A 19121-nucleotide genomic window follows, 5' to 3' on the forward strand; every position below is an offset into this window, starting at 1 on the left:
CCATACACAACATATGGGATCATTTGGTTCTGCTCTAGCTGTGTGCCATTCTCATACCCCTGTAAGCACATCTAGGTTACAGAAAGCTACATATTCCTCAGTGAAGCTAGGGGCTGTTTTTCTTTAACATGTGTGTCTAACTGCTGCTGAATTAAAAAGTGAAATATTAACTTAGCCACTCCCTTCAGCATGGCCATGACCCACTGAATTAGTAAGAAAACTGCATCATTGCACACAATTTTTAAAAAAACAAAAATAATGGAATTTTTGTGCAAAACTTTTAAAATTTTTATTCTCTGATTCCTCTTCAGTCCATTATAGTGTTATTGACTATTATTATCTGTAATAGCATAAAGATGTAAACACTTATTTGTTCACAGCTTTATATATAATATCTCAGAGAAGGCTGTTAGATTTGTGACATTAAAAACTGAAACCAGAAAAGAACAAAAGAGCAAAACTAGAAGAAAACTATAGTGAATTACAGTATGAAATCTATTTACACACATTAATCTATACAACATCATAATCTGTACATTTTGTAAAAAATAATCACATTCATTTACATAATCTTTAATTTTTACCATACTTGACAGATATAAAGTTATAACAAAGATGACAAAAGAGAAAATTGAAGTAATACTCATACTAATGCATCAGGACAAAAAAAGCTGCAGGTAATCATAAACTCATTACAGTGCTTTGGGAAATAGAGGGGTTTGGGACATTTCAGTCACTTTTTTTTTATCTGAGAATGGAAATGTTCCTGACTTAAGATTTAACTACACCTGCTATCGTTGGGCAGAACCAGATTCAACAGAGTGGCGAAACTGTTTCACAGAATGCTCCTTTTAAATGTTATCCTGATGTACTCTTGTAATATACATGTTAGAACACTTTTTAATTTTATTTTTTTTTTTAGCAACAGAATAGCACTGCATCCTAACTTCTGTATTTGGTCATGTCAGGGTGGTACTGACAGCCTGCAGCTGATATAGGCACTCATGGTAACATGAAGGTATTTCTGTTGGTAAAGATATTTCCTGTATCACTGTGCACAGACAGTAATTGCTCAGATGATGACCCTTATACACATGACAGCTTTGTCTGCAGGTTACTTGCCAGTTCTTTCTTTTTGTCAGACATACTTAGGGCTTGATTTTTCCGTAAGGATGTCTGAAAAAAATCTGTATAGACTGAATTTGGACTTTATCCCAAATTGCTTTGCTGAACTGGGCAAATTCACAGTTAACAGAAGAGGATTTTTAGAAAAATAGAGGACAAATGATGCAGATGATTCATCTTAGTCTTTGCACATGGACTGTGTGATACCTGCACCTGGCAATGCCTTATTTCATCAGTCTGTCCCAGACGGAGTCTCTGGTTTGCTGAGGGTCTGTGCTTGTTCCTTGCCCCTTTGGCATGTTAAAAGCAAAGAGAAGCCTAGGGTGAATCAGGACATGAAGCAGATGCTACAGAGTGGGGTAGGATGGCTCCAACTTGACTGTAGAAGGTTTTTTTGTAATGCTATTTGCCACCAATTATCTATTGCTGCTACAGAACATCCCATCACAGCTTAGATTGGGTATTCTTCAGCTGGCTACCTGCAGTACAACATAAAGAAAATTTTGGGTACTAAAAGCACTTTCTTTTAGCACATGTCCCCTCCAACAAAAGGCAAAAACCAAACATCTTACCCAAAACTTCTAAAATTGGTTGGAAGCTGAGGCCAGGCAAATCTAAATGGGACATAAGCCTGTGGGCTTTATCATGGAAGGCAGGGACACCTGACCCAATGAACTGTGGGATCCTCCACTGCCTGACCTTTTGAATTACACCGCACATTTCTTGGAGGATAACTTTGGCCAACCCAAGGTAATTGGCTTAAAAAGGAGTATCTGTCTAGTATTACCCAGACAGTTTAATGTTCTCTTCTGGAGGGATACATCTTACCTGATTCTATCTCTGGAGTGAGAAATATAAGTACCAGCCAGCTACCCCAGGCTCATTTTATAGTAAATACAGAGAAAACTAGGTCCAGCTTACCTGCCTCAGATGCCCAGCTGAACATGGAAGGAGTCATCTTCAACTAGTGCCAATTTCTCTATGATGACTGTGGAAGGCACCTTAAAAGTGCCTTTAGCTCAGAGACAAACATGCAGCTTTTAGACACCAAAACCAGGGCAGATGAGTTTCAACTGAGTTTATCAAGCACCCAGCTGAAATTGGCTCTGAGGAGGAAAATTTAAGTCAGTGTCCATATATATTTTTTAATTGGGGTTAGTAAGTGGAGAGCAAGCTGTCACTGTGTTCCTCAGGTATCAGCAGCAGGTAATGCTGACAGAAATAATTCAGAATTAATGGTGCCTCCAGGGGAGGTAATGCACAACAATTAACCATGGTAATGGGGGTGAACTGTATTATCATTCTTGTCCAGTAAGTACAAACTGTGCTTCTGGCTTTTCAGTGGGGATGGACAAAAAAACCTCGGTTTCCTTCCTTGAAGACTTTACAACTCAGTTTGGACCCTGATGCAACCAAAGGGAAAAAGGCAGTAAAGGAATAAAGAAAGAGAGGTGCAGGGAAAGGCTACACTTGTCTTGCAGCCTCTACTTCCTCCCCTGATGCTGCTAGGACTGAGAGAGAACTAGGATTAGGGATGACAGAAGGCCAAAGGATGTTTCATTGCATTGTTCTTTGGTATCTTTAGAGTCACCACAGCACAGAGCAAGAGCATTTAATCCCATACTCCTCAGCAAAATGCAACAAAAGACAAAGCCATGAGAAGCTGTCTTGTTATGGGTGTTGTAAAGATGAAAAATACTGATCAAGTTCTAGATTTGTCACACTGTTATGCACCTTTTACTGACATTTTTATATCTGTCCATGAAAAGGCAGCTGAAAGTCAAACTGGTGATGATAGGGTTGATTCTATAACTTTGCATAAAATTATTTGGAAATCAGAAATTTTCTGTGAGTAAAAACAAGTGAGCACAGTGCCCTCTGTGTCTTTACTGCCATGGTAATGCTTGAACAAAGTATTATGAAGTTAAACTGTCTCACAAAACAGTATTTAGATTATCTGCATTTATATTGTTAATAGAGGGATGAGGTTCTCCAAAGTACTGTACTTTTCACTGGTTTGAAAGAAAAATATATACAGCACTTCTCTCTCCTGTGTGCCATTCTTTGCATGTCCACATTGTCCTTTACAAACTTAGTGGTACCGCTATGTCCTCCCACTGCAAAATTCTCATGTGGCATTTCACCCTACATGAAAAGTAGAATCAAGCCCAAATGCATCTGCACCCTGTTAAAGGAAACAATTATAGTTTGTAGCAATATAAAATGTGTTTTCTTATTAAAGCTTTTTTTTTTTATATAACCCAGAAATAATTAAAATGCAGATTTTTTTTCATGCTCACCTAATTAGAACAAAGACAGTTTTCTCTAAGATACAATGTGTTATAAACACATGTAATTGGTGATGCATCATGCAGAGCAGACTGATGGAAATGACTGCCTGAAACATCTATTTCTGTGCTATCATTCTGTCTGTGTGTCAACTCGCTCACATAACCTCATTTGAGCACAAAGATGAGCACACTTGAATGCTTGTCACATGTGCCTTTCTACCCCAGAAATTAAGGGGAAAAAAGAACATCCTGCACGTCACATCTCAGGGAACTGAGCAGTCCCAATGCCACTGCAGACAAAGAATCCTAATGTGCACAGATGCATTTAATTTAGGTGTAAAAGCTGCTCCCAAAACTTTAGTGGGTCTTCATATATTTGCAGTTAAGAGCTCGTGATAAGTTTCTCAAGAGATCCAGGAAACATATTAAATTTTAGCAGTGTTTCCTCAGTCTGAAGTCTTTGGGAATATATTGAGTTTAAATACATGTGGAGGGGCACATCTTTAGACCCCATGGGAATGTTCTTGGGCAGCCTACTTCCACCCAGAATCTCATAGTTACTTTGCCAAACAGAAAACATTATGAATGATCAGAAAGTGATCAATAGCTCCTTTAAATTCAATTTTTGTAAGTAACAATTCTTTGAGTGATTGTTGTTTAACTCAAATGACACCTACTGGTGTCACGTAATAGTCACCAGGTTCTGCAGTAGTCATGTGAACCATGGGGCCCTTTCTATCTCTGGTCTGACAAAACTTTGTGTAACTCCATGGCAATCCCATTAAAACAAATTGTGTTTGACTGGTAAATAGCTGGATTAAATCAGACCAAGGATTGTAATACACTTAGACAGCTGCTGACAATATTCCCAGTACGGGTAATACTTTCAAGGATGTACAAATATGCCTGCCAAGAGATGCCCTTGCTGCTGTTCTTCCCTTTATCTGACAAGAGTAGGGACCTTGGGTTCTGCTGGCTCCATAAAATCTGTTATCTGAAATATGAGGACAATTGTTTGTATGGAGGTACTCATGCAAATACATATTATTCCCACTTGTAATGTAGGGTGGACATGGTTAAACGTTGACATGGGAAGAGAACATCACTGGGTTTATTTCTTTTAAAGAGTGGAAATGTTATGTATATTTTTATAAGACTGTCAGTTCCCTGCCTTTTTTTTTTTTTTTAACATGGCTACATAAGTGCCTTGTCATTGTTAAAAATTCCTTCTTTATGCCTTTTATGGTAATTTTTAGGGATTATGTCTAATTTTTTTTTCTGGAGTCATGGTCAAGACTAGAAGTTAAATAATTTCAGATAGATATAGAACTGAATAGACCTAAAAGCATTACATATTTTGTTAATTATGAGTTGTAGCTTCACTGCAATATTCCTTGTGTTTTGCAGTCAAATATGTAGATCACAGAGAGATTTCAATGATAACTTCTAAAAAATGGTATTTTCAATGTGTAATGAGCTATCCAAGGCTGTTTATCCTATGCCAGGCTGCTTTAGAAATAGAACATACCTCTACAGAAAATTCCTTTATGAAACAACACAAATGACTTCTGACTTTAAACAGAAGAGAACAACTGAGAACTACTACATTCAAAAGTAATATAGTAGTTTTTTCTGTATGTCCTGTAAAGGTAGCCCTACACACTGCACCCAAGCATTAAACCAGGCACTTTTGAAAATAATAACAGGATTGGAATCAAAGTCTGTAGAAAGTAACATCTGAAATTTATACCATTAGCCTAGAAGTACTACCTTTTCCCTCTGTGTAAATCATGTTAATGATTTCCTGGATTAGCACACTGAACTCCCAGTGTGGTTAATTATGGTCTTCGTTTTGTTTTATTTTTTATTTTCCATAATTAGAAAAGAATTTCCTAATCCTTAAGGCCATGTTTCCTTAAGTATAAATAAAGTGTAAGAGATTTTCTTGCTTCCCATCTTAACCCTTACATGTGCCAAAGAAATCCACATTGAGCAGGATACCCTGCACGGATCTTGTAGCCATTTTGGAAGGTAAAGGGACCTTTGTGGAAAATGAATTTTTGAATTGTTACGGCTAGTAAACTGCAAGAGAACATCAGAATTAATATGAATACCATTTGAACAAAACAGAAATCATCCATGGGGCAGGCTTCTCTGTTATTAATAGGTTGGCTGCACAAACCAATTCCCCAAATACCAACATGTAGAAAAGCAAAGCACTGAACTGTACATGTTATAAAATATCACATCAAGCTGCATAATGAATTATCCCACAGTTTTTCATGATTTGGGGGACGTAGCTCATTTATATCATGGTGGTCTCTGTCTGCATAAATGAGTGAGCTCTTGAATTCCTGTGGAGCTGGGAAACACTTTCTGATCCATTTCGGGAAATGGACGAGTGGAGTCTGTAGTCTCTGCCTGCTGTCTGCTTCCAGCACAAACTCCGCCACTTTCTTTTCAGCTCCCCCTGCACCTGTGCTCAAAACAAAATGCACAATATGAGCTGAACATTTTCTTTTATGTGAGGACATTTTCCACGTTGGTTTGCTGTCACATGGGGATTTCTAGGAACAGAATCATAGAATGGTTTGGATTGGTACAAACTTTTAAAGATTATGAAATTCTACCCCCTTCCATGGGTAGGGACACCTTCCACCAGACCAGGTTGCTCAGAGCACCATCCAGCATGGCTTTCGATGAGGCTACTACAGCTTCTCTGGGCAACCTTTTACAGTGTTTCCACCATCCTTACAGAAAAGATTTTTTCCTTCCTAAATCTATCAGTTTAAAAGTGTCCCGACACTACAGGCCCTGCTAAGAAGTTTTTTGCCATCTTCCTTATAATGTACGTACTCTAAGGTGCTATAAATTCCTCCCAGATCCTTCTTCTTTCCAGGCTGAGCAACCCCTACTCCCTCAGCCTGTCTTCATAGGAGACCTTCTGATAATTTTTTCTGGCCTCCTCTGGACCTGCTCTAACAGGTCCATGTCTTTCTTGCACTGGTGACAATTCACCTCTCTTGACCTGCTGGCCATGCTTCTTTTAATGCTGAATAGAGGTTCAGCATTAAACTTTTTGGGCTACAAGTGCACATTGCCAGCTCACAGTCCATTCTCCATCCCCAAGTCCTTCTCTGTTGGATGGCTCTCAACCCCTTCATCCCTCAGTCAGCCCTGCAGGACCTTGAACTTGGCACTGTTGAACTTCTTCAGGTTCTTTTCCCCCCTCCCCCCTCTCATGGTCCCTCTGGATGGCATCCCTTCCCTCTAGAGTATCCAATCAGTTTGGATACTCCCTCTAGAGTATCTGATCAGTTTGGATAGTCCCTCTCGAGTATCCAGTCAGTTTTACAAAGGTCCCATAACTGAGGCAAAGACTGCCTACACTGTGTGTGAAGAGGTGCCCTAAGGCCACTTTCAAAAATTAATTTTGTATCACTTGTGCTGCAACATTAGATTTTGGTATGGAGCTATTTATCTCGTGTACTTAAGGCATAGAATCAAATGATTAGCCCAAAATCAGGCATCTCATGAATATCAAAGACCAGAACAGCACTCAGGAGAGCTGAATGTTAATTGTCTGTGCAGGTGTCTTTTTCAGACATATTCCTTCTGTCAGACACTGCATAGTGGTTGAAATCAAAAGGAATTCCTTGCATCTTTCTCAGTTGAGACTATGAACACTACAATAATCTGTTGCTGTTCTGAGGTTTAGATACTAACAGAACATTACCCCTAAATACTTACTAAATGGTATTTCAAGTTCCAGATGAATTTTCAGGTGTGTTGCACCTCACTTGCACATTGCTTCTAACAGAGCTAGATTAGATCACATTAAATAGCAGAAGACACTAACACCTCAGTTTGCAAGGAATTAGATTTTAAACAGCTCTTAAAGCTTTTCACCCAGCTACACTGATTTCTCCTGTTGTATAAAAACTATCACAAATATATTCCACTAATAGCAATGCAGACATCTTCCAAAACAGTTTTGTGTATCAGAGCAGAATTAAAGGGGCACTTATACATTTACTAAAACCAGTATTTAACATTCTCAGTAGGAAAGATGAGACTTACTTCACTGTTCAAAAAACAATACAGGACTGCAACAATCAACCCCTGGAAAGAGACAACATTCCTTAGTTAGTTTGCAGCACTCATCTAGATCAGTAAAACTTCTTTTGAATAAAATCCTTGAAATTTACCTGAAAAGATCCCAAACACAACTCAAAGATTATTTTGTAATTGTTGGAACTTCGGTCAGGAAACAAAGCAAACACTGTGTAGTGAACTCCAAATAAAGGAATAAGCAGCAACGTGGATTTTGCAAGTCTCCTGGGTAAAGGAAAGAGACAAAGCTGAAATTTGATGATGAGCTCTTGTTTTACTGAGATGAATGTGTAATTTTAGAGTTAGTCTGTACATTGCACATGCACAGTATGCAAACAGTACCTAGGAAGTGTAATCCAGAATCATCTCAACTAAGAGATTTTCATGAGCCTCAAATACTAAAACTTCATAGCTTTACTGATGGTATTAAGCATACGCCATGAAATAATTTTCAGTGTTGTCAATTACATAACAAAATTTAGCAGAAGACACTACTTACTGAAGTTAAGGAAACAGAACTTTAAATTACTAAGCAGAACTGCTCTGACAAACAGCTTGTGAAACTACTGGAATGATAAATTGCTACTTTTACCTTATATGTCATTCATTTCACTCTAATAACATCAGTTTTATATATTATACAGGGCCAGTCATGGATTGGCCAATTTTGGATGTCTGGTATCAGATAAAATTTGAGAAGTTATAATGCTGAGCTCCATAATTCATCACTGCATTGATGAATATAACTTGATTCAACAATGAAAGCATGCTGTTGTGAATTCAACTATTTTAACAGAAAAGTTAAAAGTACTTCAAGTAGCTTTATTTTTTCTGTGTCAGTCTTCATGGCCTTGCTTAGTTCATAATGGTCCAGGGGCTGCATCTGTTTATGTGGAAATGATAACTTCTGACAGCAAAGCTTCCCAAGAATAGCAAACCCCTCACATCTAAAGACGATAACAGAAGCAGGAAAAACAGGGATTCCTTAGCAGAAGAAATTAATTTACAACTGGAGGAGATGACATTGGCAGCAAATTTCCTGCTTTCCCAAATGAAATAGAAAACTGATTTTATTTGAACTTAGCCTTGTCCACTGCAAAAGTAAAATGAACAACAAGAAGAATGGAACCAGCTACAAGCATATTCCGAGAAAGGGAATAAAAATGGTGACTTGCATGAGTAGTATTCATTTTAGATTCATATTTCACTTTCACTCCATGCTTGGCTTAGTAATTTTTGTTTAGTTGATGCTACTTTCTCTATACTTCATTTACATTTTAGTAAAAGAAAGGGACAAACAAAACAGCCTTATTCTTCTCTGCATTTTAGAAAATGCATTTGCAATTTTATAAACGAGCCTCTCAGATCTTTTAATTTGCTCTGTAGATGCAGTTTCTTGAGGAGGTTAATCTACTTTCCCATGGGTATCGGCTAAAAACCAGAAATGCAAACTTAATCAGGCAATCAAATGCTAAAAGCAAAGAATTTACAGGGCTGAATAATGAAGGACAAGGTTGCTATTAATGTGAATATTTCATGTTATGAAGTGCTACAGTAAACTGTGGAAAATGGTGGGACTGAAAGTAAGAGAATGCCTAATTTTCAAAAATTAAATAAATACCACATGGAAGCAAAGAAAACTTTATGTCACAAGAAGGTGTTATCCAGGAGCTGTTTCAAAGGCTACTTGCATGGCTTTGGATTTTCAGTGTTCATGTGAGGTTTTGTCACTTAAGTATCATATTGACACCCTGAACTGTCAGAGTCTGTGTCTGGGCTTTAAAACAAAACCTTCTACAACAGATTTTATTGCAGATTATTACTTATCCAGCAGCTCTTATAATAAACAACAATAACAACAGATATGGCAATGAAGAACAAAACCAATTTTAGCAATGCATTTCAAATCCCTTGATTTGAAAGCTGTGGAAACAAGAGGTTTCCAAATTTTGGGATTTGCTGTTCACACCAAAACACAAAAGAGGAAAGTCTGAACAGAAATGAAGTTGATCTAAGCCAGAAACAACTGTTCTCCTCTAAAAAAGTGAAGATGATATTTTAAATCAGTATAAAACACTGTACTTAATCTTTAATTTTTTGGTAACAAAATTTCAGCTTTTAAAATATATCTAAGTATTTTAGAAATTAAAAAAAAATGTTTTAAGGAGGTTGAAGGAAAATTATTTTAAAGGATTTTAAACATTTCTTACATCAAAACGAAACTTTTATATACTAAAAGGAAAACATTACTCTCCATATATTTTGTATCAGCATATTCACTCATGGATTAAACTCAAATTCAATAATAGCTTGTTGGTCTTTCTAAATTAAGTATTTTTAATTGAATTTAAACGTTAGATAAAAAGTATATTTATCTCCATTTCAGCACAGTTGTATTTATTAAACAATATCTAAAAGTAGTTCTAAATTAAATGTAATTATAGTAACAAGGCAGTTGTTGGTTTTCAGCAGATGAAATCTTAAAGAGATTATTTTGGTTCTGTCTATAATATCTAAAAATATGACTCACTTGTACTGTGATTGGTCATTTCCTCCAACATCTGGAGATCTTAACTTCTGCAGTAAGATTCTTATAATGCTAATGAAAAGTATAAAATTCACCTGCAAAGAAAACAAATATAATGGTGATTTCTGAACTGTCCACTCAATCTGCAGCAAAAAGAAATTCTTATCAAGTCAGACAGGAGGCAAGTCAGCATGGGAGTCGTGCACCTCCCTCCAGACCCCCTCAGCTCTGCAGTGCCAAACCTCTCGTGTTCTGCAGCACCACTTTTGCCATGTCCAGCAACCACTTCAAGCCCACCACTGCTGCTCTGGCTGGCAAAAGTCTTTGAAAGCCCCAATTTTCAGAAGTGTCCTCCCTCCACTACTGCAGCTGAGGACAGGTTTCCCAGCAGGATGGGACACTGGATGTGATTTTCTGCAATCAGGCCCTGTCCTAAATTGTCATATGGATTCACAACTGGAAGCCCAGAGGCAGTTTTGACCCTCCCTTGCTCCTCACCTCAACTTTCACTTCAATTCTCTGTCTGAATTAGGCTTAGAGAAGATTGTTGCACAGCTGATCTGTCTACTCCAACCAAGCACAAAAAGGCCTCTCACTGGTGTCAGATTGTCCTGGATATTGGTGCTGACATTACAAATGAAAGAATCACAGAACAGCTGAGGTTGGAAGGAACCTCTGGAGATCATCTAGTCCATCTGAATCCCTGCAGCCTAATTCTCATGACAGCCCTCCAAGACAGAAGAGTAGCATTTCATTTTGCATTTTATTTCATATTTTATTTTTCAGAAAGGCACTTGCATAAAAAATCATTATGATCAGAACATAAGCAGTCTAGAAAACTGAAGTATAAAACTCAGGATATCCTAAGTCTCACTCCCATTATTTCTTCAGCCTTGACTTTCAGCTTCCTCTGGTCACCATCCCTTCTGGGTTGGATTCTTTGGTGTGGTCTAGAAAACTGCACACTAAATACAGCACGTCCATGCTGAAGTAAGGGAACAGTTGGAATCCACACCTTCAGAGCTACGATGTGTGCTGAAAACTGCAACTCCAGCTACATAAACAGCTGCATCAAATGCACACATCTTAGAATAAATTAATCTAGAGAAAAATTTGTATCGCAGTGAAAATGAGAATTTTGTTGTTTTAAACTAACCCCATCCCAAAGCAGAAAGTCAGGAGGTGGGGTACCTGAGACAGTGCCTGTCTCACTGCTATAAATCTGTCTTCATGTATTGGTGGAACTCTTCTTTCTCCTAAAAATTTGGCTCCAAGCTTTTCAAGTTCAATTAATTTCTGTGTCTTCTATAACACAGCCTATAGAATTTGGGATACTAATAAATAAACCATGGTCATAGCAACTGCACGTCCCCCTGTTTTTAACATTTTCTTTGAAATGACAGATGAAGGGTAGTGAAAGGAACTGACAGGGATGAAATAAAAATTTAGGAAAATTATATCTAATATATTTTTAAAAAATAAAAAATAAATGTTAGAAAATATAGGCTTTTGCTGAACTTAACATACATTTTTCCAGGCAGATGATTACTTAGAGGCTTACCTATAAAGAAAGGTAACAGACAGAAATCTGTTATTGCAGATTTTATCTGCAGACTTAATGCAGCTGAGTGCCCACAGCAGGGAATATTAACTTGCCATAGGCTCTGGAGCCAGTATTACTGGACAAGAAGAGAACAGGGGTAAAAGCACATTCATTTGGAACAGCCACATCCAACTGAGTAACTCTGAAGCGCGTACAGCATGAAGTGCGAACATCTGCCAAATGACTTCTCTCAAGCCAAAATTCCCAGGAGGAAATGCCAGGGAGGGTTCTGACACACTGAATTAACTGAAGCCATTCCCACTGTGCAAAATGGTATCAGAACTTGCTCTCACAATACTGTTGGATGGCTCAAACTTTGCTGCCTGCCCGTACTCCATCTGACTTCTCTGCCAAGTCTAAGATCCAGCTGCGGTTCAGGTCTGTCAATGTGCCCTGGGATAACTTCCACTTCCAGGTCTAGGACTGCTTTGAAGGAGCACTGCCTTCTGGCACATGAAGTCTCAGAGAGCTGTTCAAACTGAGCATCCAGAGATCAGGGTTTCCTGTAAACACCAGGTGGTTTGTTTTGCTTTCATCTTCCAACATATTTTCTAAACTCTGGATTGTTCCCCATTCTCCAGTTCCTTTGAGGTCCAATTATTCCTGCTGTAGTTCTCTTGTATGCTCATTTCTTCATAACATAAAACATCTTTGAGGCCTTACCTTGTGTCATTTCACACATACGGCCTACTCTTCTTTTTCTTCAAACTGCAGAATTCACTTTGATTGTGATGACAGAATTTCTCCCAAAGTGATTTTCAGCAGGCACAGATTGAAAGGCAAGCCCAAGCTTAAGGCAAACTCCTGAAATCTTGTGTAATCTAATAATGCCCTAGATCTTCTGCCTATAATTTTAAAAATGAAGCAAGTATATCTAAAATACATTAATTTGCTCTCTATTTTCAGAAATGGGCATATAACCATAGTATATTATGCCCAAAGTTAATTACACAATCATTACAGTGAACAGGAATATTATTATACTAGTCCAGTAATTCTAATGAGTTCCAAACAGGAAAAGCCCTTGTGAAACATTCTCAAATGGTATTATTTTGCAAATACTTAATGTTCAAGATATATTTCAGTAGGTTACCAATTAAAGAAATATATACACAGTCATAATTTTTTTACTAATATCAGATTCTCAATTGCAAGACCTTCTATTTACACACAAAATCAAATCTGCAATTCATTAAGAAGTATAATTAGATTTTTTCCTTCCTCCAGGCTCATAAACAGGAGAAATGTTGAAGAAAGAACAACACACAAATAAAAGCTACTGCTAATTTAATAGGAGGCAGATAAATTTTGAAGGCAACAAATTTTAATGGCCTTGGCATCTGTTTAACATTTCTCCTGCAGCACAATTTCTTTTCATTAAAATAGAATTCTTGCCTATCTGGAACTAGCAGCAAAGAATAATGGCTATATGCACTGCACAATGCTGAACAGATCTATAATTCATGCTTTAAATTTTACTTACTATAATAGAAATTAAAATTGGTATTCGTATAACCCACCAGGGACCACCATGCTCATTTGTATCCCAGCAGCTATTAAAAAAAAGAGAGAAAATCATGTTGACATTAATATCATCTGGCAAGCAAGACCTGTGAGAAGTATTTCTTATAAACAAGTCAAAGGACGCTAAAATAATGCCTGCTCTAGCCTAGAATTTGGCATTCAATAATTTCCTGCTATTAATTTTATTCCCTTTTCTATGCACACTTGATTTCCCCGCCAGGAGCGCTGTATCCAGGTGTGGAGTCCTCAGCATAAGAACAGATGTGGCCCTGTTAGAACAGGTCCAGAGGTGGTCACCCAAAGGTAATCAGAGGGCTGAAGTACCTCTCCTGCAAAGACAGGCTGAGAGTCCAGGTTGTTCAGCCTGGAAAATACCAGGCTCCATGGATAAATCATTGTGACCCTTCAGCACTTAAAGGGGGCTTATAAAAAAGAGAGACGATGACATTTTGCCAGGGCATGTAGTGATAGGACAAGGGAGAATGGTTTAAAAATGAAAAAGGAGAGATTTAGATGTTAGGAAGGAATTCTTTACTCATAAAGTCACAGAATCATTTATGTTGGAAAAGACCTCTGAGATCTTTGAGTCCAAACTTTGACCAAGCACCACTAGACCATGGCACTGAGTGCCACATCCAGCCATTTCTTGCACACCTCCAAGAAAGCTGACTCCATCACCTCTGTGTGCAGCCCATTCCAATGGTTTACAACCTTTTCAGTGAAAAAATTCTTCCCAATATCCAAACTGAACCTCCCCTGGCACAGCTTGAGGCCATTTCCTCTTGTCCTTTCACTGGTTGCCTGGGAGAAGAGAATGACCCCTCCTGGCTACAGCCAGGCAGTTGTAGGGAGTGATAAGGTCTCCCCTGAGCCTCCTTTTCTTCAGACTAAACATCCCCCAGCTCCCTCAGTTGCTGCTCACCAGACCTGTGCTCCAGACCCTTCCCCAGCTCTGTTGCCCTTCTCTGGATACACTCCAGCACCTCAGTGTCTTTCCTGTGCTGAGTGGCCCAGAACTGGACACACATCTCAGGGTGTGGCCTCAGAGAAACTGGATGTCCCATCCCTGGAAATGCTCAAGGCCAGAACAGAAGAGGCTCTGAGTAACCTGAGTGTGGCATCACTGCCCATGGCAAGGAGGGCTGGAACTGACCAGTCTTCAAGGTCTCTCCCAAACCAATCCATTCTATAATTCTATGAAATCAGCTAAAACACCAAGCACACTGGGCATTAGACATCCATTAGACATCATGGAGGATGTTGACCTTTGTGGGAACCAAGCTCAGTTTCACTTTGTGTAAGGACACTTCTCCAGTGTGCACTTAATGCTGACCTCTGGGTAGCAGGAAGCTCTAAAGCAACTGACAGGTGCAATTGAAATGACCTAATTTCTTGTGGGATATGGAGGTTATAGATGCCTGGAACTTGTTTGTAAAAATGTGAAACTGAACCCGAAGTTCTGTCTGAAAAACTGAGTGAGTAATTTTCATCCTGGGCTCAGCCCTTTTGATCCAAATACTCTAAGTCCTCTGAAAGGTTAGTCAGATTAGGGATTAATTACCCTTCAGACTTCCTCTGTAATCATAATGACAAAGGAAAAAGGAGTTTGCCTTTGCTTTACACGTTAGAGGTCTTGCAAAGAAAGCTTTGAAATTATGTAGGACATGATTTTTCAGTTTAATTACAGAACAAATTGAAAAATAATAGTTAGTTGGATAAAAGAGGACTGTGCAAACTGTTTGTCCAATAGTTAGGAATGTTCTCCCATTCCTTGGGAGCAGCAGGATCAAATTTGATTTTCCTACAAAATTCTTGTCTCAGTTCCTCTTCACATACCAGAAGCCAGGCTTAGCTCTAGTTAGCTTTAGCTTTACCTGGCTACATGCATCCGACACACTCTTACTTCACTTCACTTTTGGGAATGCAATTTATATGTACCCAAAGTTATCTACACTTCAATCTTCTGAGTTGCCAGTTAGCAAATTAGAATGGCCAGTGCCTTCCTGCACATGTTGCAGCACTGAGCCCAAGGACACCACTGCTGTTTCAAACATTATTTTGACTTCCCAAGCAGATAGCTCCAGATGTGGGTTCCAAGGAGAACAGTAGTCATAACTTTGCTCTCTCCTGCTCTGTGAGTTTTTCAAATAAACATCGAGCAGAAACCACAGATGAAGAGCTCCCAAACACCTGCCCTTTTCTTGCCATCTCTGAAATTTCAGTTCTGTGCTCTTCGCCTCCAGAGCAGCAAACCACCTCTGTGTGAGCAGCACCATACCCAAGGCAAGGATTGCACAGGCATGGGGGGGATTTAAGCTTTCTCTCCCACACACACTCACCCAGTGTCCTCTAGAATGATCCGTGTCACTGTCCACGTGATAATGAATATCGTAGGAATTCCTGAAAAATTCCAAATAGGTTTGGAGAATGATCACAAAAATGCAAGTCCGCAAAAGAAAAAGAAAAAAAAAAAAAAAGTTCAGTGAATGGAAGGAGAGGTCCATCTGATGAGTTACATGATTGCATGTATACATCAGCAATGTATAACAAACAAAGACTGCAGGGAAGTGAGTTTATTTCTCATAGAAATGCAGCCATAATTACTAATACACAAAAAATGCCTTTCTTAGGTTTCTTGCAAGGTGTCAGAGTGACTTATAGGGAAATAGATACAAGTTATGCATTCCCAATGCACCTCCAAGGACTGCAATATAAAATAGAAGTATAAATCATTTCATAAGGATCCTTGTCCACACACTAGTTTATTCCCATTTCCCAGCAACACCCAAATGTTTTATGACCACCTATTACTGGAAGTATTAAAGTGTTCCATATAAATATCATGGCACTTTCTGTAAATGAAAGGAATATATGTATTTAAAACCACATGGACAATATTACTGGGCTTTTCAAAAAGGAAAATTGCATAGTATAGCTCATGGCTGTGCAGCTGAACTTTAATTTTCCTCACAAATTAGGACACCTGAATCATGTGTTTTGCAGTGGCAGTCCTTGCACCAGAGCAGTCCCTGGGTGTGGTGCAGATGGCACAGGTGAAAGCTGTGCCAGGGATCAAGCCAGCAGTGAAGAACTGCTCCAGCAGTTTTGTGCCTGCTCTGTCCCATGCTGCAGCAGCTGTAACCTGTGCTGGAGCTGAGCTGAGCAATCTGTGAGTCTCAGGAGACATGACCAGAGACAGCTCAACTACCTTGGTATGAAACACTGCACCTGAACAACACACACACAGAGAAAAAAGAACATTACTGGAAGATGTGTGAGTTCTTACCCCATCCTATCAGCAGGTAGATCGTGAAGTGTCTGTTGGGGGAGAATATTAGCACAAGGAGGATGTGGAGGTAAAGTCCTTCTACTAAAAGCCAGTAAAAGTTTGCCATAACACCATACTGAAAAAACACCAGAATTGCCTTGCAGCCCACCTGAAATATGAGAAGAAAGATCAAGTTTGTCACAGGAAAGGTGCCATATTATTTTTATTACTGCAGCCAAAAATCTTAGCTGTCTTTGTAGTCAAGTCCAGTAGAAATGTAGTCAAGCAAATTGTGACATTGTAAATGTTACTGTATATATTAAGAGAAAGTGAATTATTAAAAATTATTTAGATGGCTTTCATTACAAGTTCACTCAGAAATTTTGAAAACTTCATATGATAAATATAGAAAAATATAGTGGTTATCAATAAATGTACACTTTTGCAACAATTTATTAATAAATTACTATAAAATTAAATTATCATCTACTCGGAGTCTAATAAATGCATTAAAACCTCACATCGCTTCCTAACACAGTAAAACTTAACAAAGAAACTACTTCATTATTTTTTCAAAGCTAAATGTGAAACTGGGTGAAAAATACAACTTTATGTGATGACTCAGTAAACTCAGAAGAAAAAGTTGGCTGGACTTTTAATGTTTTACCTTTAGAAAATGTTTTAGAGTTTCTTAGTTAACAAAACACATAGACATGTATCAAAAAATGATACTTAGAGTCTGTGTGTTGCTCTTCAGAATTAATTTTCAGATGTCTGTGCTGCTGATGTTCCATGGTGCTGGCTGCTGCTACTTTGGTACTTCCCAGTAGGAATCTGGGATGTGAGAATTGAATATGAAAATGTTCATATGGACTGAGAATGTGCTGAGAAATGTAATGATATGGTGAATGTAACAGACTACACAATCTGGACCAAATAAAATCTCTGATTTCTACCAGCTTAACTCACTTCTCCATTTTAAATACCTTTCATACCTGCATTTTTCTGTTAAAATTCCAAGTACCCCAGATACCTAAGCAGGTAATTTACTCATTTTCAGTGATTGATTCCTCTCTCTAAACATAGATGTTTATTAAGAAGTGAGATGCAGTCACCAGCTGCTAAACCAGAAGGGCACAGACCTCCACAGGGAGACTTCTTTGTATCCATCAGCCCCCTATGATGTCTCAGATACCTCAGTGCACCCCAAGTAACATCCATGCTAAGGAAGAGTCCAAAGGCTTGAATTCATTTCACCTGATTTTAGCTGCCTAAAACCAAAGTTTGAAAGCTAACTTTGGTAAGACTGATCTTACCTCTTTGGGACTTTGGGATATCCACTGCAGATCAGCAATGGGCCAGATAATGTAAGATGGATAAAAATAAGCATTTCAAAATGTGTTGAAGTTTCAAATTTTGTTGAAAAAGTTGAGATTTTCAAGCAAGTTGAAATTTGCTTTTATGCTTAGGATTTCTTACAATCAGATCAGCAGTGAAAAATTTGTAATCCTTTATGAATTTCAATATTACCTTGTATTACATTCTCAATTTACATACCAGAAACCTGCATGAATGTATTTTCTCTTCCTCCTTCAGGTAATCCTGTATCAGCTGTATTTACCCATGCTAAGCAGTGAAGGTATCTATCAGAAAAGTCAGCCAAAATTAATTCTCCATGTAATGCAGAGCTAGGACCTACTTACAGAGCTTTATGAACTGTGTGTTTTAGACCTCTGTGAGTGCAGCAGAACTGTGGAACATCACACACACATGGCAAAAGGGGCAAACACTGTGTGCTGTTACATGTGAAAGGTAGTGAAAGACAGACCAGCCTTGTCAGGCAGCTGCCAGATCATCCCAGGTACAATGCAACAGAAATTAGCCAGAAGTCCACAAAATCTGACATATTTAAATAGGAAAGTATAAGGCTTTGTAGCCAAGAATAACTGGAGAATAAAAGAAATTGCAGAAACCAAGCTGTATTTTGAGAGTCCACTAAACTGTCTTTCAAGGACTTAAGAACTTCTGATTACCCCTGGTAATATGTCTACTATTTACTTTGCCTAATTGGGGTCTACTAACACAGTTCCTGTTTTTCTCCATTAGAAATATCCCAGATTATGAATTCCTACATATAGCTTGGTATTCATTGCTAAGAACTTCATGTTTTGGGACAATATGGCTTCATCAAGACAAAAATATCTTATTCCATTTTTTTTCTCACAAGCTTAAACTATATTTAATTAAAATTAGAAGGGACTTTTGACTGAAACAACACAGCAATGAATGGGGTATATCATATAGAGGTCAGTGTTTTAACAGCAAGACTTGAGATTTTTTTAAACCCTGTACATGAAAATGCAGTAAACATATTAACTTGCCAAGAATGAAGATGATAACACTTCTGTCATAGCCCAGAAGTACTGCAGAGCTAATGAAGACAACTCCTGCAAATATTTAATTTCCTGAGTTATTCCCTCCCTCCACTGATACCTGTCCAGTTCCTGGACCTCTGATAAAGCTGTTGGAACACTTCCAGAGTAGCTGCCTTTAATCACTCCCAGCTGATGGCACTCCTGTTTGTCTTCAACCCTCCCAGCTGATTAATGCAGTGGCCATATTTATTCTGAGCTGCATCTGGTTATGATTTGTCTTGACTGATGACAAGTT

The 19121-nt window shown here is 38.4% G+C and overlaps 1 protein-coding gene across 2 annotated transcripts in view; it reads right to left on the reverse strand.

Annotated features, from left to right (window-relative positions):
* Window positions 1-264: 264 nt before the first annotated feature.
* VIPR2 (vasoactive intestinal peptide receptor 2) overlaps window positions 265-19121 on the reverse strand; it is a 49741-nt gene continuing 30884 nt past the window's right edge. The window contains exons 7-14 of one of the 2 annotated variants that reach the window (XR_008437832.1): window positions 16470-16620; window positions 15523-15583; window positions 13143-13212; window positions 10060-10151; window positions 7625-7754; window positions 7497-7538; window positions 2047-5892; window positions 265-1604 (exon numbers count right to left, since the gene is read on the reverse strand). Coding sequence is in view for 1 of the 2 variants with exons in the window: in XM_053981954.1 (XP_053837929.1) it covers window positions 5722-5892; window positions 7497-7538; window positions 7625-7754; window positions 10060-10151; window positions 13143-13212; window positions 15523-15583; window positions 16470-16620 (717 nt within the window). In the remaining variant the exon portion in view is untranslated. Of the gene's footprint in view, window positions 5893-7496; window positions 7539-7624; window positions 7755-10059; window positions 10152-13142; window positions 13213-15522; window positions 15584-16469; window positions 16621-19121 lie in introns of both variants that reach the window. The other variant, XM_053981954.1, reaches the window with a different exon arrangement.

The sequence above is a fragment of the Vidua macroura genome, chromosome 1 (genome assembly GCF_024509145.1).
Source record: "Vidua macroura isolate BioBank_ID:100142 chromosome 1, ASM2450914v1, whole genome shotgun sequence".
Taxonomy (NCBI): domain Eukaryota; kingdom Metazoa; phylum Chordata; class Aves; order Passeriformes; family Viduidae; genus Vidua; species Vidua macroura.